We start from the raw sequence: 24,752 nt of genomic DNA on the forward strand, positions 1-24,752 counted from the left end.
TCCTTCCCCATCCCCACCCATAAGAAAATACATCCTTTTTTCTTAGGCTCAAGGCACTGACTCTTGTAAACCACTTACCTCATCTTCCTGCTTTCAGTGATTGCTAGTCTAACGTGCGTCCCCCTCCATCTTTCTCATTTCAGCAAACTGAAGCCTCAGTTACCCCTAAATGACAACCTAAATATCCTTGAAGAAAGCCTTCGGAGTCTCATTCTCCTTCCCCATCTAACTCAGATCATAGAAGATGGACAGACTGCAGAAGACAAAGCACATATCCAAGTATGAAGGAAGGAGGAATGGGTTCCCAAACCAGGACAATAGTATCATTGGCTTGATCCTGGAAGGGACCTTAAAAATCTTCTAGTTTGGGGGTTCTTCATCTTTTCTGTGTCAATAACTCCTTTGTCAATCTAGGGGAAATTATGAACCTCTGCTCAGAATAACGTTTTTAAATTCATAAAATAAAATACAGAGGATTACAAAGAAAATTAATTATATTAAAATGCAATTATCAAAGTTAAAAAAAAAACTTTATGGACCCCAGGTTAAGAACCTCTGATTTCCATTTCAGCCCCATTCTCTTACAAAAGAAGAAACTGAGACCCAGAGAGATTAGGTGACTTGTCCAAAATCACACAGATAGTAAATTGAAGAACTGGTATTTGAACCCAATTCTTCCATCTATAAGACCAGCAGTCTTGCTTTTATAATCTTCTTTAGCATTCTCTGAAAAATGGTAATACAGCTAATACAGCTACCTTAGCTCAAGCTGAGCCTCACAGACTCATTTCTGGTTTCAGTTTCTCTATGGAAGATCCATGGATGCCCTTGGGAAACTCATGAGAACTCTGGTGTGGAATAACTGGGACCCAGAAGAATGTCAAGAAATGTTTAATGTAAGTTGGCCCCATTGGAATTGATGGCTATTCTCTTTCATTTGCTTTCTGACTCTCCACTTACTCCCCAAAATCTATTCTATTCCCCCTTCTGGTCCCCCTCTGTCCAACCCTCTTTTATCTCTTCCTATTTCACACCACCTATTTCACAGGCTTCTCTGACTTGTAGGAAAAGGGAAAAATAGCATCCCCCTCCTTTCATATGATATCACTGCTCCTGCCACTCACTCATTTGTCCAACAAGCATTTATTAAGCTCCTGTTTTGTGCTCAGCATGACGTTGCATGTTGCATATAATGGATGATAAAGGGGAAGTAAACAACACAGTCCTTTCTCAATTCTCACAACCCATAATAGGAGATAACACATTTGTACAAAGAACAATTACTGTCATCTTCAACCTTCTGCCTCCAGTGATAGATGGTTCCTTCCACATGCACCAAAAAAAAAAATGAGGGATACTCAGAACTTAACAATGCTGAGCTTTTTCCACATGGCCACAGTTAGACAGAGGACAAGGCCAGGGGAGGCAGGGGAAAAACAGAGACACACAGAGAGACAGAAATACAGAGGCACACAGAGAGGAAGACAGAGAAATCGGAAGACAGAGAAACAGAGAGGCAGAGTTCTGTGATGAAGAAAACTAAAACTAAAGAATGTACTTTTTTCTTCTTAATTACCAATAGCTTTTGCGAATCTGGCTTCTTTCATCAAAAGAATGGGAAAGAGAAAGAGTCTTGCAGATCTGTTCAAAGGTGTTGACCAACAGTAATGAAGTAAGTATCCTAGTCTATTTTAGATAAATGAATCTGAAGGAAACTTAACCAAAAGCCTTTAGGAAAATATAAAATGCTTTTCTAGTTTGTTTATTTTTTTTAAAATCTCTATCCCCAAAGGAAATAAATTTTTACTGAAGAGAGGATTTCCCTAAACTTGTGAGTCCAAGAATGACAAACAGAGAATGAGATGCCTCTCCCCATGGACCTTAAATGGTTTCTGCTATGATAGGGAACCACTAACCTCTTTTTAAGGGAAAATTTGCATCTCATTTTAGTCCTTGGGGTTTGTGGGAAAGAAATGAGTGGAATTAAATGTGATGTGCAGGATATGATGGAATGTCCTTTCTCCTATGTGAGAAATCTTGAGGTTATCTTTGTTCTTTTTCTATAGTCACCAGAGAGACTTAAAATTGGTCCTCTTCTTGGACTTTTTGCACCTCACTGCTGTGATACCCTACCTACCATCCGTCTATGGGCTGCTGATGCTGTTATTGGTTTGTTATTTCTCAAAGGTGAGAGGAAAGATGTGAGGGAACCACTTGATCAAAAGACTATTTCCTTTCTTCTGCTGTCAAATATTGTTTCTCTCCTCCTTCTCCTCGCCCTTCTCCTTTTTTCTCTCCCTAACAAAGCACTGTAAATTTCTATTAATATATATTAAATATTATGAGTTTCAAATTAAAGCACAGTGTAGCTGGTCATATTATCATAACTCTCTCTGCTACATGGTTTTATTTAATAGAAAATAACACTACTTTTCAAAGGTTAAATGCATTTCAAAGTTGAATATAAAAAAAATCTTTGTGGGTTCTTTTTACTTGAATAGCATGACCCTACATGAATATTGCTGAATGTAGGCAAAGAAACTGTCAAAATTGAGCAAAGTATAGCACTGGACAGAGGCCAGATGTAGAATTCAACAGCCAAGTAGAGCTTTCTATTGAGTCTGGCCATACTGAAGAGAAAGGTCTCCTGCTTACAGCTTCTTAATATATTGGAATGTGTTATTTAGACCAAAAAGTGAGGAACTGGGGGAAAACACCAGTTTCTCCACTTAATTGAAATCTCACACTATGTATGTGTATGTGTGTGTATATATACACACATACACATATATTTACATATACATATACATATATAAATGCACAAACATACATATATGTACTACGTGTCATTGGACGGGTATTATATATATATACGTGGAAGGGGAAGGTATGAGATTTCAATTAGTATATATTTTAATTTATATATATAATATATACATACACATGAATATATGTTTATGTGTGTATATGTGTGTATGGAGAAAGAGAGAGAGAGAGAAAATAAATTTCTGACACACAAATGGAAAGGACAAACACCAGTGATCTTATAGCTCTATCCAAGTGGTAGTGATCACTCAGGGCTATTGATGTTCTAAGCTGAGAGATGTTGGGGATGACTGAAGAGTAAAAGAGGATAAACAGACAAGATTCAAAATTCCCTTGGGAAATGGGGCTATTATTTATTGAAGGAATAGTTTTTCTGAGTCATGAAAAAAAGAAGTAGAGAAATAAACCGAGTGAATGACATAGCAGAGAGGGACATTTGAGGGACCCATCAGGAAGAAAGTTGAAATCTCAGTTGGTCTTGACTAGAGTAGAATATTTTGGTCAGCTCATATTTCAGATAAGTTAGCAAGACACTAACTTGCTTTGTGGTGTGTGTGTGTATGTGTGTGTGTGTGTGTGTGTATTTCTGGGAAACCAGTCTCAGAATGACCTTTGTCTACACATCTAATGCTTTCAAAACAGGTCTCATGTGTGCCACTGTGTTCAATAAAGACTACAAGCACAAAAACCAGGCCTAAGTTGAGATGCCAAAGTCTTGCTACAGCTGATATACTGGGAAATCACATTATGAGTAGTCTTTCTAGCACCATGGGTTCTTACCCTGGGGTCCATGAATTTGGTTTTTTTTAATATTCTGATAACTGTATTACAACATAATTGGTTTCCCTAGCAATTCAAGGTATTTTATTTTATACATTTAAAAACATGATTCTGGGAAGGAGTCGGTAAGCTTCACCAGACTGCCGAGGGGGAACATGGCACACACAAGAAAAGGTTAAGAACTCTTGTTGTAACTTAACAGACTCTGTTCTGATCCAGTTTTTCCTCTGGTGATTTTAGATCTGCCCCAGGAAATGGAGAAACTAAGGCATCTGCAGGAAGGACTGCAGTCTACTGATAGCCAAGTCCAGCTCTGGATTGCTTCTAATATGGCTAAGGTAACTTTGGGGGAAGAATGGAGCTAGAGAACAAAGGGAACTCTTTCTTAGCTAACAAGATACTTCTTTCACCCACAATCATTTTAAAATTATGCCTCTGAATGACCTAGAACACAGCTTAATTAGTAATTATCCCACAACTCTAAATGATCTACTGGATTAAGAGGGATCACTGCTCTGCCCACCAACAAATGGAAGCAAAATTTATTCATTCTACAAATATTTATTATATGTCTATTGTATGTAAGACAAAATGTTAAGTGCTATGATATAAAGACAAAAGAAAACAGTCTCTGCCCTCAAAAAGCCTACATTCTACCCCCTAGGCCAGTAGAGAGGATATATAGTTAACACAAAACTAAATAAAGACAAAGTAATAGAGATAAAGTAATTTTAAGAAGGAAAGAATACTAATAACTGGAGGGACAAAGAAAGGCTTCATATATAATATAGATTCAGATCTGTGCTTTGAATAAAGCTACAAATTCAAAGAGGCACAGGAACCCCAATAGTGGGGACCATTTGTACAAAGGCATAAAGAGAGAGGATGAGATGTCATGTATAGGAAACAACCAAAAGGCCACAAAGAAGGTAAATATAAAGATTAGATGGCACCCAAGGGTTAAATGCTGTACAAAATTGATATATGTATGTCCAGACCAGTGAGCAAATATCATGATAAATAAAAAATGATAAAGTATGGGAGGTACAATACTTCCTAAGTATTGAATACAATGAAATACTTTTTTTAATTCAATTTTATTTTCAGTTCCAAATCTTTCCCTCTCCCTCTACATTCTCCACCCATTGAGAAGGCAAGAAAAATAAAATCCATTATAAATATGTATAGTCCTGCGAAACAATGTTCCACATTAGCCATGTCTCTCTCCCCCCATAAAAGGGAAGAAAAAAAAAAAGAAAAATATGTTTCAGTCTACACTCTGAGTCTATCAGCTCTCTATCCCAATGTGGATAGCTTGTTTGATCATAAGCCCTTTTGAATTGTTGTGGGTCATTGTGTTGATCAGAGTCACTAAGCCTTTCAGAGTTGATTCTCTCTACAATATTGCTATTATTGTAAAAATTGTTTTCCTGATTCTGCTCAATTCACTTTGTATCAGTTTGTATAAGTCTTCTCAGGTTTTTCTGAAACCATCGCTTTCATCATTTTTTATAACACAATAACATTCCATTACATTTATATGCTATAACTTACTTATTCAGCCATTCCCTGATTGATGAGCATCTCCTTAGTTTCCAATTCTTCACCACCACAAAAAGAGCTTCTATAAATATTTTTGTATATATGGGTCTTTTCCCTCTTTGTTTGATCTTTTTAGGCTGTACCTTTCGTACCTTTGGGAGCATAGTTTCAAATTACTTTCCAGAATGGTTAGACTAATTCACAACTCCACCAACAGTGTGCTTGTTTTCCCATATTCCCTCCAACAGTTGTCATTTTCCTTTTTTTATCATTTTAGCCAATCTGATGGATATTAAGTGATACCTCAGAGTTGTTTTCATTTGCATTTCTCAAATTATTAGTGATTCAGAGAATTTTTCATATGACTATTGATAGATTTGGTTTCTCCCTCTGAAAACTGACTGTTTATATCCTTTGACCATTTATTAATTAAGGAATGGCTCTTAAATCCTGGAATACTATTTCTGGTTAAGTCTATAAAACATCATCTGGATCAAGGGTGGGGAACCTAAGGTCTCTGGGTTTGGATTCAGTCAAAGGGCCACACCTGAGGACCTAGAGGGCCACATGTGGCCTTGAGGCTGCAGGTTCCCCACCCCTGATCTAGATATTTATAACCTAACAACCCCTTGCCTGGAGGCAGTCAGGCTTGAAAAGAACTTTTTTATCATTAAAATAGCTGGTTGGGAGCAGCTAGGTGGTACAGTGGATAGAGCACTGGCTCTGGAGTCAGGAGGACCTAAGTTCAAATTTGGCCTCAGATATTTACTAGCTGTGAGACCCTGGGCAAGTCATTTAACCCTAATTGCCTCATCAAAAAAACAAACAAACAAAAAAAGCTGGTTGTGGATATCATCACCCTCTTAGTTTCACACTTCTTCCCTCTGTAAAATTCAAGGATCGGGCCCCATGACCATTAAGGTCTCTTCCAGCTCTAAATCTATGATTCTCTGATCCTCTAGAAAGCTGCTTGGAGTTATATTGAGATATTTCCCTGTCCCTATTGCTTAGAAGCTGTTTCTTCATCTATAAAACTTGCCAAGAAATACTCCACACTACAAGTCATACAAATGACTTGGGAAATAAGCATTTTTTTTTTTTTTTTGCTTTTTGCTAGGCAATCAAGGTTAAGTGACTTGCCCAGGGTCACACAGCTAGTGACTGTCAAGTGTCTGAGGCCAGATTTGAACTCAGGTCCTCCTGACTCCAAGGCTGGAGCTCTATCCACTGCACCACCCTGCTGCCCTGGGAACAAGCATTCTTTAATGTCCTCTGTACACACAATTCAGCATTGTAACTGTTTTGGTCTTGCCTGGTTAATGATTGTCACAAACACTGAAGTAGAGCTCTAGGTAGCACAGTTGATAGAATGCTAGACTTGGAGTCAGGAAAACCTTAGTTCAAATCTTTCTCAGACACTTACTAGCTATGTAACTCTGGCCCAGTCGCTTAACCTTTCACAGCCTCAGGTCTCTCATCTGCAAAATTGAAATGAAAATAATAATCTCTTACTCCCAGGATTGTTGTGAGTATCAAATGAGACAATATGTTAGTTGCTTTTCAAACCATAAAGAGCTGTGTAAATGCTAATGCAAAGGTGGGGTGAAAACAACCCTTAATAATAGCTTTGATTTTTATTATTAGACAGGGTAAAGTTAAAGTTATCAACCTTAAGTAACCAAACCTCATTTTTTAATAGGTGTCCTCAGTTCTCCTAAAGAAATTTTTGTCTCATCTCTAGTATTGCCTAGTTGGAAATGGCTCCTGAAAGCTTCATAGGATTCTGCTTTCATCTGCCAAAGGCAAGATCTTAGACTAAAGAACCCTTAAACATATTCCTCTGGTCCATATGGAATACACATTATCCAATCTGTCACTTTTCCATTTTATTGGATTGTTCAATCCATCCATACTTATGAGAGTAAGGTTTTTTTCTTCCATTTATGTCTATTTTTTTTTCAAAATTAGAATTTATTTTTGTCTTGCTTTGTAAAGACAATACTTCAACTCTGTTTTTTGCTTAATCTACTTTAGGTCAAACCTATTCCCATTGCCTCTTTCCCCCTCACCTTCAAGTCCTATCCCCTCTTGTTTGTCTCCTGTTTCCCTATTTTGGTGTATTTTAATTTAATAATTCCATTTATTTTTCCTCTAATCTAGTTATTTATTTCCTTTTTTCCCTCTCAGCTAAATTGTTAAGTAAAATCCCACTTCTTATCCTCCCCTTTAACTTATTTCACTTCTTAGAATTTTTTTTTAATTTCTGTGGTTTATTTTGCTCATTCTCTTAATTATTTCTCTTCCCTTTCTGTTTATTCTATCTATTTTTATTCTTTGATTCATGGTCATTATACTTATTTATTCCTTCTTTAATCTCTGAATTCTGCTTAGAATTAAAGCTACCAAAGTACTTATTTTGAGTTCCCTCTTCTAAACAGTTTATGTTATTGCGTTGTAGATCTTGGCCCTTTCTCCTTTCCAGAAGAGAAAGAGAGGATGAAAGCATTCCCTTAAGGCAGAAATGTTCCTGTGTCCCTGATTATGCAGCTCATTACTATCCACTGCCCTCTCCATGATCATTTCTTCCCATGTGCCATGAAATATCTCTGTGCCCATGCCTTCCAATCCTCTGTCTATCAGTTACCTCCAGGCGCTCTGATTCCCTTTCTGAGAAAAGATGTCATCCATGGAAACACAACATTCTCTTAGAAGCAACAATCTCTTTTTAAACACCAAATATCTCCAGATTATATCCATTGTTAAGAACCCCATCCTTCCCTCTCATTATAGAATATCTCTCTCCCCTTATGTAATATACAGTAGCTAGAAATGTTAAAAACCAACCTCCTCAGCTTTGTTAGCCTTCAATAAATCTGAGCTTATAACAGAGCATGATGTGATAGAGTAAGTGTTAGATTTGGAGGCAGAAGACCTCCACCTTGGAGCCAGTCTCTGCCATGTACTACTGTGTTGCTTTGGATATATTATTTAATGTCTCTGGATTTCACTTTCCCCATCTCTAAAATAAGGGGGTAGACTAAATGACCTGTAAGTTCCCTTCCACCTCTCTCTGACTCTATGAAAAGCTACCTAGAAAAATTACCTGTAATTAAAGGATATCTGCCAATCCTTTCATTGCTCCAAATCCTGAACCAAAAACCAACTACCCTGAACCTGTTTCTTCATCTATAAAACAAATGTAATAATGCCCTGTTTTTTCCAGCCCTTTTATGAGAATCAAAGGATATACTGTGTCCAAAATACTTTTTAAGTTTCAAAGTACTATATATATATATATATATATATATATAAGAAGCTTATAAAAATCAAATAAATGTTTTTAAAAAAGCAATGTCAAATTGAATCTAGGGAGAAAGCATGATTAATAATACCAATCAATGTCTCTGTCTGAAATGCTAGATTGTTAGCAAATACATCCCCAATGAAGAAATCCAAGCATTTCTAGAAGAATCACTAGGTGGTATGGAGACCCTCAACACTGAGTGTTCAAAGGCATGTGGTGTGTGGGTAATCACTATCCTAAAGGAACAAGGAGCTGCCTTGGAAAAAGAGGTAAGCCTGAAAGCTGTTAAAGGAGAAGGGCAGGGGAGAGTGGTGGTAAGGAGGAAGGAGAAGTAGGGTGAGGAGAAAGGGGTGGAGGGAGAAGGGGGTGGAGGGAAAGGAGAATGAGGGGAGAAGCATAGGAAAATGGGCTGGGATTTAAGAAGATTTAGGTCAAAGCCCACCTCTGATACTGTGTAACTCTGAGGAAATTGCTTCACCTCTTTGTACCTCAGTTTCCTCATCTGTAAAATGAGAAGTTTGAACTTAGCTCCATGATCTCTTCCAGCAAGAAATTTATGATCCTATGATCTTTGCCTAGGCACAACATTGTTACTATAAAAATTATTCTGGTTCTGCTCACTTCATTTTGCATCAGTTCATATAAGTCTTCCCAGGTTTTTCTGAAACCATCACTCTCATCATTTCTTACAGCACAATAGCATTTCCTCACATTCATATTCCATAACTTGTTCAACCATTCCACCAATCAATGAGCATCCCCTCAATTGCCAATTCTTTGCCATCACAAAAAGAGCTGCTATAAGTATTTTTGTACATATCAGTTCTTTTTCTCTTTCTTTGATCTCTTTGGGGTATAGACTTAATAGCAGTATCACTGGGTCAAAGGATATGTACAGTTTCACACCTTTTGGGGCATAATTCCAAATTGCTCTCCAGAATGATTGGACTAGTTTACAGCCCCACCCCACTCCTAACAATATGACAGTATACCTATTTTCCCACATCCCCACCAGCACTTGTCATTTTTCTTTTTGGTCATTTTAGCTAATCTGATGAGTGTCAAGTAGTAACTCAGAGTTATTTTTATTTGCATTTCTGATTATTAGTGATTTAAACCATTTTTTCGTATGACTATTGATAGTTTTTACTTCTTTCTCTAAAAACTACCTATTTATATCCTTTGACTATTAATTGGTAAATGATTCTTATTCTTGTAAATTTAACTCAGTTCTCTATATATTTGAGACATGAGACCTTTATCAGAGAAACTTGCTACAAATTTTTTCCCAATTTCCTGCTTTTCTTCTGATTTCACTTGCATTGGTTTTGTTTGTGGAAAACCATTTCTGATGTAATAAAAAATTGTCCATTTTACTTTCTATGAACCCTCCTATCTCTAATCATGAACCCTTCCACATCTATATTTCTGACAGGAAATTTCTTCCATGCTCCACTAATTTACTTATGATATTACTCTTCATGTCTAAATGTCTATCTAAACCACTTTGCCTAATCTAAACCATTTTGTATAAGCTAATTGCGTCTAACATAAACCATTTTGAACTTGGTATACAGTGTGAGATGTTGAGGTATGCCTAGTTTCTGCCAGACTACTTTCAGGAAGACTGTCTTGATGTGGATTTATAAAGGCTTGGGATACCAATGTTCAGTATGAGGTAATATGGAACTCCCAAGACAGTAAAGAAAGATAGCTTTATTGAGGAAAGATATAAAATGAAGGGCAATCAAAGTGAAAGATGGAAACAGATTAGGTCCACTGGAGTCCTGGGTGGAATTAACTACCCTGATGCATCCCTGGAAGAACTGGGCAACCTCTCCCAAATTTGTAGTCTGATAGATTTTTATGAGGTTCTTAACCTGGGTCTAGCAGCACCAGGCACTGGGAGAAGGGAACAAGGAGCATGGACCTGAGGACTAGAGTTAATTCATAGAAGTGATAAAAAGGGAAGACCACTCCCCCAAGGGAACTAGAGGTTAGTTGAGATTCAAAGAAGGGGTTTTGGGTCATTACTGCTGGTCTTATTCTGAGAGGATGACTTAGATTCCCAGTTAGGGAGTTTTGAGCTTTCCTGGGGCTTCAAGGGGGAAGTCAAGAAGAGAAAAAATGTAGATGGAGAAAGAGTTGGGGGGGGGGGCTATTGTATTCCTTCCAGTGAACTGGACCTTTTTGGAAGAAGCAGCTGCTTGTGCCCTGTCATCAAATGAAAAGTCATCCAATAATTGGCAGAAGAAGAATGGGAGTGATTGTGGACTCTCTCTTCAGGGATAGCCAGGCAGCTACTTGTTGACCTAATAGAAACAACAGAGAGATCTGTTGTCATGTGGAGAATGTGCCTGACACAGGACAGAGAGAATTCTAAGAACTGGCAAACCTGAAAACCGTCACCCTCTTCTGATGATTCATGGTAGCAGTGTCAGCTGGCTTCCAGACGCCCCCCCCATCTCTCTCAGTCATTCACTTGAATCATGAACCCAGCATTTATTCTCACCCCCACACCTCTGTGCATAGCCTACCTCTAATAAGATCCTAGCCTCCAAGGCAAAGGAAAAGTAACACTGTCCCTTTAAGATGTGCCATTTAGGCATCTGCCAGAGGCGCATATAATCAGACACAGAGGACTTTTTCCTGACAGTAGAAAATATCTCCAATTTTCAGTTATGTACGTACATAAATAGTGATTATTATTCAGAAATGAGGCATAATCTGTAAATCCATCTTGAGCTTTAAGATCCCTAAAGATGTTTCCTTTACTTAGAACTAAAAAGAAGAAATACCAAGTAAAAATGTAAGGTATTTGAGGACAGACAAGCCCTTCACTATGTCCAAGTACCATCCTAAAACCAGACAAATGAGATTTGAGATGGGAATGACCAAAAAAGTGCCAAAGGTGAGCATTACATAACAACTATCCTCCAAAGCTAGATACAGACAACAATCATCACAGATGACTTGACAAGAAATGTTACAATAAAGTGAACTTGCATTCAAGAACCTTGCAAAGAATAGTGGAGTTTTTGGTGGGTCATGATCTGTTACTCTTATTTCAGGTACCTTTGTCTAGAGTGCAAATTGTTTGTTCAAGAAGAAGGCTCATGACTGAGAAATACACCTACCATACGTATGGATAATTATTACTCATTATTAACCAACTATAGATTATTGGACCCAGAAAATGGATGGGACCTTCAGAAGCTCAGCAGTTTTTTCACTATTTATATGCAAAAATTACATTCATAAAAAAGTGGTAATTGTTTTATTTTTTTTCCTTGCAGTTGTTGAATATCTTGAGCTCAATTTATCATCACATGCCCATCCTCAGACTTAAGAAGCAAAACTTCAATTTTGTTCTACAGGCTATCACCCAGTTAGCAAATTTCCACCTTGAGGCAGTTGTTTACAATCTCCTAAATAAGCCTCTACCCTTTGATAGGTAGGTATTAATTGACACCTGTCCTTCTGTCCTAGTAGGGGGCCTCTATCTCCCTAGATTAAAAAAAATGAGTAAATTATTTGAGGAAAGGCAAATAACAATAGACACAAAATATGGGAAAGCTTTTCAGTAGTTAGAAGGAAAATATCTCATCTGAATTTTTCATATACAAGCTTATTAGATGAGATATAATGTAATATAAAAATACATCCTGAGATTTATCTTTAGCAGTTTGTATTTCTCCTCTTTCTTAGTGCCATGCTCGATAACAACTTTTGTCATAAAATCTTAGGGTTAGGAGTGACCTCATGATTCATCTAGTCCAACTCCCTCCTGAAGCCTTCCACAACATTGCCAAACAGATGACCATCTTGCCTCCTCTTGAAGACTTCCAAAGATGGAAAACTGATGCCTCCTAAGGCAGACCATGCCACTTTTGGACAGTTGGGAATTGAATGGTTTTTTAATTGCTAGGAAGTTCTTGTTTTGAGCTAAGATTTGTCTTTCTATATCTTGAACTGTGGGTGTCATCCTTGCCACCTCAAAAATACAACCAACAATCTATTGAGCATTCACTATTGCCAGGGATTTACCAAGTGCTTGGCATATAAATGAAGGAAAAAAACCAGTCCCTTCCAGGAGCTTATATTCTAATGGAGCAGAGAATATGTAAATATATAAGATACAGAGAGAGTAAATAAAAGGTAATCAGAAAAGGGAAGACACCAGCAGCTAGGGGACTAGAAAGGTTTCCTGCAGACAGTGAGATTTCCATTTAATCTGGGAAGAAGCCAGGAAACCAAGAGGAAGAGATGACGGGGCAAAGCATTCCAAGAAATTTGGATAGCTAATGTAAAGGCGGAGAGGTGGGAAATGGAGAGTTATGTTTGAGGAAAAGCGGGAGGCCAGTATAATTGGGTCATAGAGTGCATAAGGAGAAGTAAGAGGACTAGAAAGATAGGAAGGAGTCAGATTATAAAGAGCTTTAAATGTCAAACAGAGGAGTTTATATTTGATCCAGGAGTCACTGAGAGGTAGTCGGTCACTGGAGCTCATTGAACAGAGAGATGACATGGTCAGAATGACACCTTTTTAAAAATTACTTTGGTAACTTAGTGGAAGACAGATTCATAATGGGAAAACACCTTCCTACAACATTAGATCAGTAATTAGAAGTTAGAAGCTATTGCAATAGTCTAGAAGAGTAATGAAGGCCTAAATTATGGTGGTGGCTATACAAATAGAAAGAAGGGGAAAAATGTGAGAGATGTTGCATAGATAGAAATGAAAAATGTGGAAACATTGGCTCTATGGGATGAATAAGAGGTGAAGTCAGATAGCCCAGAGCCTGAGAAGAAAGTCAGGAAGAGAAGGTTTGGGGAGAAAAATAATGTGTTCTATTTTGGACATGTTGAATTTAAGATGCCTATGGGAAATCCAGTTCAATATTTGCAACAAACAGTTGGTGATTCATAATTGTACCGAGAGAGAGACTAAGGGTGGACATATATACCTGGTAATCATCTCTTGTCTTATTAATAAGTAATGATCCTTGGGAGTACTCTATCTGGTTAAATAAAAATTTTCAATATCTCCCACGTAAAGAGCATGGTCCATCTCCCTCCTCAAAATGTCATTAATAAATTATACATATCCTTTGACTGGGTGATAACATGACTGGATTTGCACACCAAGGAGATTAAAGAAGAAAAAATCCTATATTCATAAAAACATTTATAGCAGCTCTTTTTGTAATGGCAAAGAACTGGAAAATAAGGAGGTGTCCATCAATTGGGGAATGGCTGAACAAATTATGGTACAGTCTCAATCTTCAACATTTGCACATCTAACTTTTGTGACTTTGAGCATTTGTGTGATTTCATTAGTAACCTCATTTTCACATTGGCAACTATGTACATTTGTGGCTATGTAGAAAAAAAAATAAGAGGTGTAATGTGTGCAAGTTTATGAAGTGGTAGGTATACTACTAGACACTTCACTAGACTTGTTCACCTTACTGGTTTAGAGTAAAAAGCTCCCTGTGCATTTGTTGCATATTTTCATTGTTTGCCTTTAAAACTTAAATTTTATGTTGCAATCATACCCTCAAATCACAGTACAAATCCTTTGGTTTTTAAGGTAATGTCGAGACCTCACCAGTCTCAACATCTTCCAAAAACAGCAATTAAAGTCCCAGCAACTTCTCCCTTGGTCTTCAGAGGGTGGCCAAGGTAGAGAGGTTTATAGCAATATAGGACAGTGCCCTCACACCACCATCTGACACAATAAAAAGTAAGATTCAGGTTAAAAAATGTTTTATTTAGTTTTAAGAATTGCATTTGCTGTACAATATTTATGATACTGTAGGTTTCATGTGTGTGAAAAGTGAATAGTATGAAATCAATGTTGTTTTTATTGAGATGTTAGCACAAAAGATTATAGAATTTTAGGGAATTATTATTGAGAAAAAATGTTTTGCATGTTGCCAGTTTTATTTTGTGTACTACATCTTATGGGATATTTCATGATTACTGTGTTAAAAAAAGTGCATATTATCAGAATTAATGTTTTATAATAAAGATAGGTACATAGAAAAGTGTATTTTTAGCAATCTCTAGTGAAAGGTTAAAGTTTTTGGTGATCATAGGAACCTAACACCCATTTCCCATAGGTTCAATGTATCAATATTTGCATTCTTGACTTAACACCATTTTCTAGGAACATTACTCCTGAGAAAGTTGAGGACTGACTATATATATTCATGTAAAAAAACACTATTATACCATAAGAAATAAAAGAGGAACCTGAAAAGTCTTATATGGATTGATGCAGAGTGAAGTGAGCAGAACCAGGAGAACTATCTATATTATAACATCAAAAAAATTTAAAGGCTTATGAATTCTTATTAATGCAATAATTAATCATGATTCCAGAGGACCAATGATGAATATTACCTACCTCCTAACACAGAAGTGATAAACTAACAAATGGAATGATACACATATTGGCCAGTATAGAAATTAATTTTGTTGGACTGTGCTTATATATTACAAGAACTTGGTTTTTCTTCACCTTTCCCCAGGGGAAAGTGGGAAGGAATTACAAAATAAAAAATTTGATAATTCTTTAATCGTAATTAGCAACTTAGTGGTAGGTTCTATGGTACTCAGGAACTACCTCATGGATTTTCCACTTCCTCACAATTCTAGGGACATAAAAGCACTATGGAAGGCACTGGCTGAGGATAGTTCCCTCAACCCCCAACTCTTAAGAGCCTTAATGGATAAACTGGAGAATGGGCTGGAGAATGACGTAGCAGAATCAGAGACAATTGCAGTAAGTTAGACTACTCATCACAAAGTTGAATGAGTACCCAAGCTCAATCATTTCCCCAGAACTGTCTACTAGAAGCTTCTTGTTATTCATACCCTTTCTCAAGTGCTGGTCTGATTTCAGCATCAGCATCTATGGAACAAGTACAGCAATAATTTTGTCTGATGATTCACTTAGATGAAGTCCCCTCACAATTCAAATTGAGAAGCCAATTTCTCCATCAGACCAAAGAAAGCCTGTCTGTTCTGCTTTGTCTACAACCCTATTTTAAAAGCAAACAAACAATGATAACAACAATGGTAACCTCAAAAATCCTTCCCTTTTCAAAATTTCAAGGAATGGGAAGAACCCCTGGTATTGATTAGACCATTTTCAGAAAAAAAAAAACTATCAAAAGCCTACTTTAGTTAAGTGTTTTTAGCACAAGTTGAACATGAAGGATATAGAGAGGTCTGAAGATTGAGTCAGAAAGAGTCCAAAGCCCTTGATGAGTAGGATAAGTTGTTCTTTTCCTCAAAATTTCCCAGGAGAATTCACTGACCTCTTGACAAGGGGATTCTTTCTCTCCCCATAGGTTGCCTGTGCTATATATGAGGTGGTGTCAATGGGCATCCATATGAGGGAGTCATATGCCGAGCTTTTCTACCTGCTCTTGAAGCTCATTAGCTGCACATTGAGTCAGAAGATGCCAACCCCAACCTTGAGTGAGAGAAAGAAGGTCTTGCCAAGGGGACAGAAACTTCAGGAGGTGGATCCTTGCAGGTAAATGACAAATTTGTGGGGGTGGGGGGGCTCCTATAAACTGCTTTCATCACATCATAGAATCATGAGATTAAGAGCTGGAAAGGATTTTAGAGATGAATTACCTAACTCATCCAGTCACCTCATTTTATGGATGAGGAACTAGAAGCTTACTCTACCTATACTGGCCCAAAGTCACATAGGCCTTCAATAGCAAAACTCAGACTCAAACACAAGACTTCTGATGACAAACTTGCTCTTTCCAGGATACTAAATGATGATCTTGTCTCTGTTGTGGAACAGAACAAATATAAGGGCCTGTCCATTTAGCAGGCAGATTAGTCATGACCTCAGTGGTTCACCACGAGGGACCAGATGCCCTATCCACACTACCTCTCCCATCCATCCCTCTCTAGCCTCCCACACAGCCACCAGTCTAATTCAGGGCCTCATTGTCTCTTGCCTCAACTGCCATCATCACCTCCTAGTTGTTTTTCCTGTCTATGCCCTCTCCATTCCAGCCTCCATACAGTTTGCCACCACCTCCAGCTGTATGGCAGCTCCACCGACTGCTTTAATCCTATCTTTGTCTCCCCAGTGCCCAGCACAATGCCTTATACATAAGAAGCACTTCATAAATTTGCATGAAATTGGCTAGGACTTCACAATCTCAGGCTATAATTTTTCTTCATATACCTGGTTGGCCACATAAAAACCTTTCAGAGAAGAAGAAATGATTAAAAAGTTCTAGATTTTTTAGAGGGAAAGAGAACAGTGCACGGTCTCTGACTCTCTCTGTCCATTTGAGTTGGTACAGTAGATGTTCCTCAGGGGACCCTCATCTCTACTCCATGACTACAAGGCACGTGGTCCCGCAATAAGTGGAAACATTGGTAGTGGCTATTATTGCTCCCTTCTGTTCCCCCACCCCCATCTCCCACTCCAGGAGTGCTCATTCACCAAAGGGCACAGTTGTCTCCAGACGAAGAGGTGTCTGACCCTTTGAGAGAGGTGGATTCTGGGTGCCAGCAGCAATACACTCCTTCTGTGGCCAGGCATGGAAATACACTGGTTACAGGGTCAAAACACTTGAGTTCAAATCACATCTTGGCCACTTACTACTCTCGTGTCCTCGGCCAAGTCACTTAAATTCCCTGGCTTTCACTTACCTCATCTGTAAAATGAGGGAGTTGGACTAGATGACCTCGGAGGTCCTCCCCACCCCTAAATCTATGACACTACAATCCTATCACCCAGTGAATTTGTTTCATGTCTGCAGAAGCTGCTACTGTTTCATGCTAGTCAGATTCCCTTTGCCAGGGTTTACTTTGGTGTTTCATTGTGTCCCAAGAAGAGAGAATGATCCCCAAGCAAGGCTTGTATTTCACTCTTAAGCCCTAGTGACCATCCTATGAACACTATAGTGCTGCCTTGTGTTTTATATAGAGATAGATATAGATATATAGATATATATACACACATATATACACATACATGTATATACACAGACATACGCGTATACTAAGAATAATCCAACATATCTTCATATGTACATATACACATATACACATAGGTATGGATATATGTACATATGAAGAAATGTTGGATTATTCTTTACCTTATGCTTTTAATTGAATAGATCCTAGCAATCATTTGTCTTTCCTAATTACTAACAGGAGTTACAATATCCTACACATACAATAATAGCTAGCATTTATGTAGTGTCTACTATGTGCCAGGCACTATGCTAAGCACTTAGCATATGTTATTTCATTTGATCCTTACAACAATCCTGGGAAGTAGGTGCTTTTTTATTCCCATGTTACAGATAAGAAAACTGAAGCAAACAGCGATTAAGCGATTTGCCTAGAGTCACACAGCTAGTAAGTGTCTAAGACTAGATTTGAACTCCAGTATTCCTGACTTCAGGCCCAGCGTTCTAACCACTGCACCACCTAGTTGCCTCTAAATACACGTATATGATAAATTATATAAATGTCCATATCATATTTGTGTGTACATATATAATTATATGAATTATAAATTCATATCATTTTAATTGCCTTGTTAGTGACCACAAATACTCTCTGGCCTTTGCGTCAACCTAACCTGTGGAACAATGTCTCCTTTCTTTTTCTCCCAGAGGGCTGATGCAGCCTTACAACTTAGTGCAAATCCATCTGGTTTCCCTTATGACTCTCCTTTTTTGTTCTGATGGGCTTAATTCATTCTCTTCCCTTTATTATCATTAACTCTCATAGGTTGCTTTCAATTCCTCTTTCTCCTTTCCTCCTTGCCCACTCCCATTCCTTTCTTTTACTTGAACTCAGAATATTCCAACAAAAAGTTTTCTTCATGGAATAGCATTTGGCATTTCCTCTTCCTTCCACTTTTTTCCAAATCAGCTACAGTTCACTGCTAACCAAGCATTCCAGAGGAAGGAAAAGGACAATATTTTGTTCATTCCATCCTTGGAGCTTTGGTGACTTCTAAGGCTGGTGAGAAATTGTGACGTTGTTTACTGCTTCCACTCATTTCAGCAGGTCCATCTGGATCAGTGTGGTTGCATTTTCTACCACATATCACTTACTAATCCTAGATGAGAAATTATATTCGTGAAAAGAGCGGAGTCTAAGCCAACACATTTCTCTAATTCTGGCTATCTTCTTCAGGCTTTCAACTAACACCTTGAGATGTGTGCAGGACCAAGCCATAAAAGAGGGCCTGGCTAAAGAGTCTGACGAGGGAGACAACTTGTGGAATCTACTCAGTAGCCGCCATTCGCATCACTTAGGAGTGTGTGTGCTGGCCAGGTAATGGTTAGATACTGTAGGGCTGGTGCTGGGGAGAAAAAGTGAAGCAATTATACACTTCCTAGTGCCTCCACACTGCTTTATGCACACTCGATGCTGAATAAATGTTAAGCAAATGAATGAATAAAACAGGGAGGAAAAACAAAGTACTTGGGCTTTCAATTAGGGATCTCAATTAGCTTTATTTATATTGATTACCTCACACAAGATCAAGAAAGACAAATTTGGGGAGGATAATGAAAGGAGTGGGAAGAAATAGAAAAGCATAAGGGCCAGCAGTCAAAAACCTATTCACCTACCTAGGAAAAATAAAAGTTATTACTTGTGGGCAATTTTTTACAAAGTTGATTTAAATTTTATAAGATAGGTCATTAGAAGTTCCACACCTGACATCCCTTTCCTATAAGGTACTCTCATGGATAGTTTGTCTGCTCCAAAGTATCTGATGCTTCCTCTAACACAGGGGATCTTAGCCTTTTTTGTGTCATAGATCCCTTTGGCATTCTGGTGACACCTACAGACTCCTCACAATAATGTTTTTTGTTTGTTTGTTTGTTTGCTTTTTGGCTAGGCAATGGGATTAAGTAACTTGCCCAGGGTCACACAGCTAGTAAGTGTTTTTATGTGTGAGAGGCCGGATTTGAACTCAGGTCTTCCTGAATCCAGGGCTGGTGCTCTATCCACTGTGCCACCTAGCTGCCCCTTGACAATAATGTTTTTAAATAATTGAAGGAAATAAGAAATTTCTGTTAGAGGTTAGGAAAAATAAAGATACAATTTTTCCCATCTCCTGAAACTTATCCACAAACTTCTTGGGGGTCCATTGACACCAGGCTAAGAAACCCTGCCCTAACTATTTAGAAATGTATTCTCCGGGTCAATATCTGGTTCTTGCCTTTTCTAGGAGCTTGGTAGTTTGGCAACAAGAGATCACGATAGGCATCATGGAGCACATGTTCCCTTCGCTTTCTTCAACCTCAGAAACCTTCCGAATAACAGGCACAGCATTCTTCTCTGAGGCAAGGCCCAGCACAGCTCACAGCGTGCTATTTTCCCACTTTGAGTTATTTTTCAGACTGCAAGACTTCTTCAGCCACTGAGATTCAGACCATTGTGGCCAAATCAAAGACAAAAATGATGTCATTTACTACTATTTCTCCAATTGTCTTCCCAGTTAGACTGACTTTCAGGATTCTATGAATTCTGACAGTGGAACACAGAAAAAAAATATAGAAAAATATAGAAAAGATAGAAATACTCTGAAATTACTGTTGAATCTAAAATTGTCATTGAGCTTGTAGCACAAAGACATCATTGCCCAGCCCTTTGGTGGATGATGTAAAAGCCCAGGTCACTTATAGTACATTCCAATACACAAGATTTTCATTGGAAACACACAGACACACAGACACGCACTCCAAGGGAAAACACACATTTATTTTTGGACTTTTATTTTTTTTATTTTTTTTTAAACTTTTACAAAGGGAAGTTTACTTCAAAGATATGGCAAGAGCAAACACAGAAATATTTTGAGTCTTAGGCCAGTTTTCTCCCTCCTTCTCGCCTCTCTATCCTAGATGTTCTCTAGATTCTCCTTTTTTTTTTCTTTTTCAATTTTTTAAAATAATTTATCTATTTTTAGTTTTCAACATTCACTTCCACAAGATTTTGAGTTCCAAATTTTCACCCCATCTCGCCCCTCTCCCCACCCCAAGATGGCATGCATTCTGAATACCCCATTCTCCTAATCTGCCCTCCCTTCTATCTCTCCCCCCCTTCTCTTATTCCCTTCCCCTTCAATTTTCTTGTAGGGCAAGATAGGTTTTTATACCCCATTTCCTGTATATCTTATTTCCCAGTTGCATGTGAAAACAATTTTTTTTAACTTTTATTTTTAAAACTTTGGGTTCCAAATTTTCTCCCTTCCTCCCTCCCCACCCACCCTCACTGAGAAGGCAAGCAACTCAATACAGATTATACATGTATAGTCATGCAAAACACTTCCATAGTAGTCGTGTTGTGAAAAACTAAGTATATTTCCCTTAATCCTGTCCTGCCCCCCATTTATTCTATTCTCTTTTTTGACCCTGTCCCTCCTTAGAAGTGTTTGCTTCTGATTATCCCCTCCCCCAATCTGCCCTCCCCTCTATCATCCTCCTGCTCTCTTGTCCCCTTCTTCCCCATTTTCCTGTAGAATGAGATAGATTTCCATTCCCAATTGAGTGTGTATGTTATTCTCTCCTTAAGCCAAATCCAATGAGAATAAGATTCACTCATTCCCTCTCACCTTGCCCCGTTTCCCCTCTACTGTAAAAGCCTTTTCTTGTCTGTTTTATGTGAGATAATTTACCCCATTCTACCTCTCCCTTTCTCCTTCTCTCCATATAATCCTCTCTCACCCCTTAATTTTATTCTCCAGATATAATCCCTTCATCTTCAACAAAACACACATATACACAGGTATACATGCTCTTCTGTCACAAAAAAGGCCTCACCTGCCTCTCTGGCTCTCCCACCTTCCAAAACACAAAGTTGAACTATAATGAGCCATCTTCATGCCACTCCAGAAGTCCAGGCTTTCTGTTTTATCAGTTCCATATAGCAGGCACCCTCAGAGGGGGAGAAAAGTTGGTGCCCTTATTGGAGTTCTTGGCAGCAGCCTGTCCCAGAAATCTATTGCTATGCCTTCCTGACTGCAACAACACTAGCAAATCCTGTCATATCACAAAGTTTCTGGAAATGATTCTATATGGACCCTCATCCTCAGGACCATCCATATCCAGAAACCTGTCTTCTGCCAACCACCACCAAATTGCTGACCAACATGTCAAGATCCAGCTATTCTCTCCTCTGTCCCTCATTTCTAAATTATATGCTAATTGATTCCTTTTCTTTCTTGTCTTCTAAAAAAGGAAGGAAAAGCTCTTAATTCCAAGGCTAATACTAAGTATGTTCATTTCAGCTCATGAAAGAACCACTCCTTTGGAAACAGGGGAATCTAAGAGAAGTTCTGTTTGTAATAGACCAGAGTGCCTGGGATACCAACACCACTTTGAGGCAAATGGCAATCAGAGGGCTTGGGAATGTGGCCCTTGGATCACCACAAAAAGTAAGAGAATTTATGAGGATTAAAGGGAAATCACATCATCTTGTCACTTTTTTAAGCTGAGATTTTTAATATTTTTCTCAAATGTATCCACCGCCTGCCAAAATTTAAGTAAAGACACTGCCAAATGAAATGGTGAAATGGAGGTCATGAATCCATGTGAACCCTGATAGAACTTAGTGGCTCCCTAATTCCTATAGCCTCTGGCAGTTGTTAGCATTAAGAGGCCTCTTTTCTCAACAGGTAAAGAAGAATAAGCAGATGCTGTTAGAAACAGTCATCAGGGGTCTCTACCACCTGACCCGTACAGAAGTCATCTGTGAGAGCCTGAAGGCATTGAAGAAAATCCTAGAATTGCTCACAGACAGAGATGTGAGCTTCTACTTCAAAGATATAGTGCTGAAAACAAGAACCTTCTTTGAAGATGTAAGTGATTCAGATCAGGACTCCTCCCCTATGAGGAGAGAAGTGACAAGTGTGGAGACCTAATACAGGCTCCAGGAGGGGCTCAGAGCAGAGTGAAGGACCTAATGCATGGCATCCCTCCTTCTATTATTTATCCTAGCTCTTCCTCCTCCTAAGTTTTCATCAGATCATAGAACCGGGGAAGTGTTCATCTACTCCATGTCCCAGCCTTCAGGAAGTATCACTGAAACATCCCAGGCAGGCGAGAATCGTTCTATATTTAAAGTCTGCCAGAGGAAAAGATTCAGTAACTTCTCTCAGTAATCCATTCCAATGTTTGTCCTCCCCCAGTATCAGGAAATCATATATTTGTCTAACCCAAATCCTGTTTCTTCCTCTTGTTCTGGTAAAGTGGAGATGGAAAACAGCTAGTCGTCAGTCTCTAAATAAGAGTTAAAGCATTTGAAAAGTATAATTGAATCATCCTGCCTACTTTTAGGATTAAAAAGCCTCATGTTCTTTCTATTTTCCCCCTAGCACCAATTGCCCAGTCCTTTGTGGTTCTCCTCTGAAGCCTCTCTGAATTCTCCAAGTCTTTCTTTAGCTCTGTAGCCCAGAATTGGACAAAATAATCTAGTTAAGTTTGGAGTAAGACTGAATGTAACATGTAAGGTAAAATTCTTTCACAATTCCAATCTTCTCCTGTTTATCAATCAACAAGTTTCTATTAAGCACCTGCCATGTTCTAGGTACTCAGCTAAGCAGTGGGGCTACATGTATAGAGAATGAAAGGATCCCTTCTCCTCCTAATTTCTTGTATGTTTTTGTGGTGATGGCTCTATAATCCTGATTTATGGTCAGTTGTTACCCTCTATGACCTCTCTGTTATTGTTTGCTGTACTTATACAGAGTCCATTCTGCAGTCAATAGTCATGAAATTGGGTTTTTTCCAACCTATGGCTACTGTCCAGCATTTATCCTCAATAAATTTCTTCATTTTGTTTTCTTTTAACTATCTCTCCAATTTACCAAGGTCATTTTGGATAAGAATCTTGTCCTCCAGGATGGGTGGCCCACATCCCACCCAGTACAATGTGCTCTCCAAAATAAATGAGCATGTTTCTTTTCTTCCTTCACACAGATAACTGATGACCAGATTCCAGGGCCCAAGAATTACCCTTACAGAGAACCACCTGTTGTACTCTTCCCCTGTGGTTTGACACTGATCCATTGATAACAACTCTCTGGGTCTGACCCTCCTGTCAATCATGCATTCACCTAACCTTTATGTGCTCTAGAATAGAGATGTTCTCAGTATCATTGGAGAAGATAGAATCTAAAGATTCACTGAAGTCAAATTAGATTATATCCTATCATTTCGCGTAGATCTGCCTAGGCTATCAGTTTGTCACAGAAGGAAATTAGATTACTTTGATAGGCCTTGGGCTTTCACAGAGCCATTTTGTTTCTTATGCATGTAGCCTGTTTTCTTCAAAGAGTTTACAAATTTATTTTGTGATTTATTTCAGCCTGTATTTTTCACTGTCTCACTTAAGTTTCTGGAATAGATCTGTAATTTTTGAATCATCACCTTTCTTTTTAAAATAGAGATACTGCATTCCTATTTTCTAATTTCCAGACATGGTGCCCTCTGGCCCTGCCTCAATCCCCAAGCTCCAGTACTCTAGGATTTCTCAAAAATGGTAGTTACGCAAATCACCCTGAGTCAGGAACTGGTTTTGGTATAAGTAGGAAGGCAGAGCAGCAGACTGGGGAAGCAGGAGACAATAGGAGGAATTATGTGCAGTAGATTGACCTAAACAATTTTGTCCTTTTTAAAGCTATAGAAATTGTTGGTTTAAATGACTGCTTTTTCTTGTATCATTATCTCAGTTTGCTCTCTTCTTGTAAGAAAGAGGGGCAAGTTTTTTTTATCCTGTTTCCCTTCACAATATGTAAATTGTACAATCCCAAATTCTTCCTTCAGTTTTCTGCTCTGATTACTATTTCTTATTCCTTCTTATGTCTTTTGGATGATCAGACACAGCTTCCTTTATACTGATAGAAATAATCATTCCAATGAATGATTATGAAGTAGTATTTGTATTACCCCAGTCCAGTGTGACAGAAAGAGTACTTTATGGAAAAATTAGACCTGTCATTCAGTGCAAAGGAATAGACATTTATTTGGCACATTTTGACTCACACAGCAGAAGATTTTGAAGTAGCTTTTCTTGAGATACCCAAAGGTGGAACATGGAGGGTTAGACAAAGATGACACTTGAACAACAATTGCCTTTCCAGAGCAACAAGGGAAGGAAACCAGGGCAATATTTGCCCTCAAACGAGAGCAGCAGTCAATACCTTACAGAGGCCACTGTTTATACTTAGTGCACTGTTGCAACTAAGCTCTTAGCCTTCCCAGGTTCAGTGGATAGGACTCTTGGG

General features: G+C 38.4%; 1 protein-coding gene across 1 annotated transcript in view; it reads left to right on the plus strand.

Annotated features, from left to right (window-relative positions):
• The window catches only part of MROH2B (maestro heat like repeat family member 2B), an 88,220-nt gene that overhangs the window by 56,192 nt on the left and 7,276 nt on the right, over window positions 1-24,752 (plus strand). The window contains exons 25-37 of the mRNA XM_027863596.1: window positions 144-279; window positions 801-896; window positions 1,583-1,672; window positions 2,067-2,187; window positions 3,847-3,944; window positions 8,569-8,721; window positions 11,749-11,906; window positions 15,116-15,242; window positions 15,814-16,001; window positions 18,653-18,793; window positions 19,698-19,812; window positions 21,756-21,902; window positions 22,143-22,325. Coding sequence (XP_027719397.1) covers window positions 144-279; window positions 801-896; window positions 1,583-1,672; window positions 2,067-2,187; window positions 3,847-3,944; window positions 8,569-8,721; window positions 11,749-11,906; window positions 15,116-15,242; window positions 15,814-16,001; window positions 18,653-18,793; window positions 19,698-19,812; window positions 21,756-21,902; window positions 22,143-22,325 — 1,753 coding nt within the window. The remainder of the gene's footprint in view (window positions 1-143; window positions 280-800; window positions 897-1,582; window positions 1,673-2,066; window positions 2,188-3,846; window positions 3,945-8,568; window positions 8,722-11,748; window positions 11,907-15,115; window positions 15,243-15,813; window positions 16,002-18,652; window positions 18,794-19,697; window positions 19,813-21,755; window positions 21,903-22,142; window positions 22,326-24,752) is intronic.

Source organism: Vombatus ursinus, unplaced genomic scaffold (genome assembly GCF_900497805.2).
Source record: "Vombatus ursinus unplaced genomic scaffold, bare-nosed wombat genome assembly UNPS02014772.1, whole genome shotgun sequence".
NCBI lineage: Eukaryota > Metazoa > Chordata > Mammalia > Diprotodontia > Vombatidae > Vombatus > Vombatus ursinus.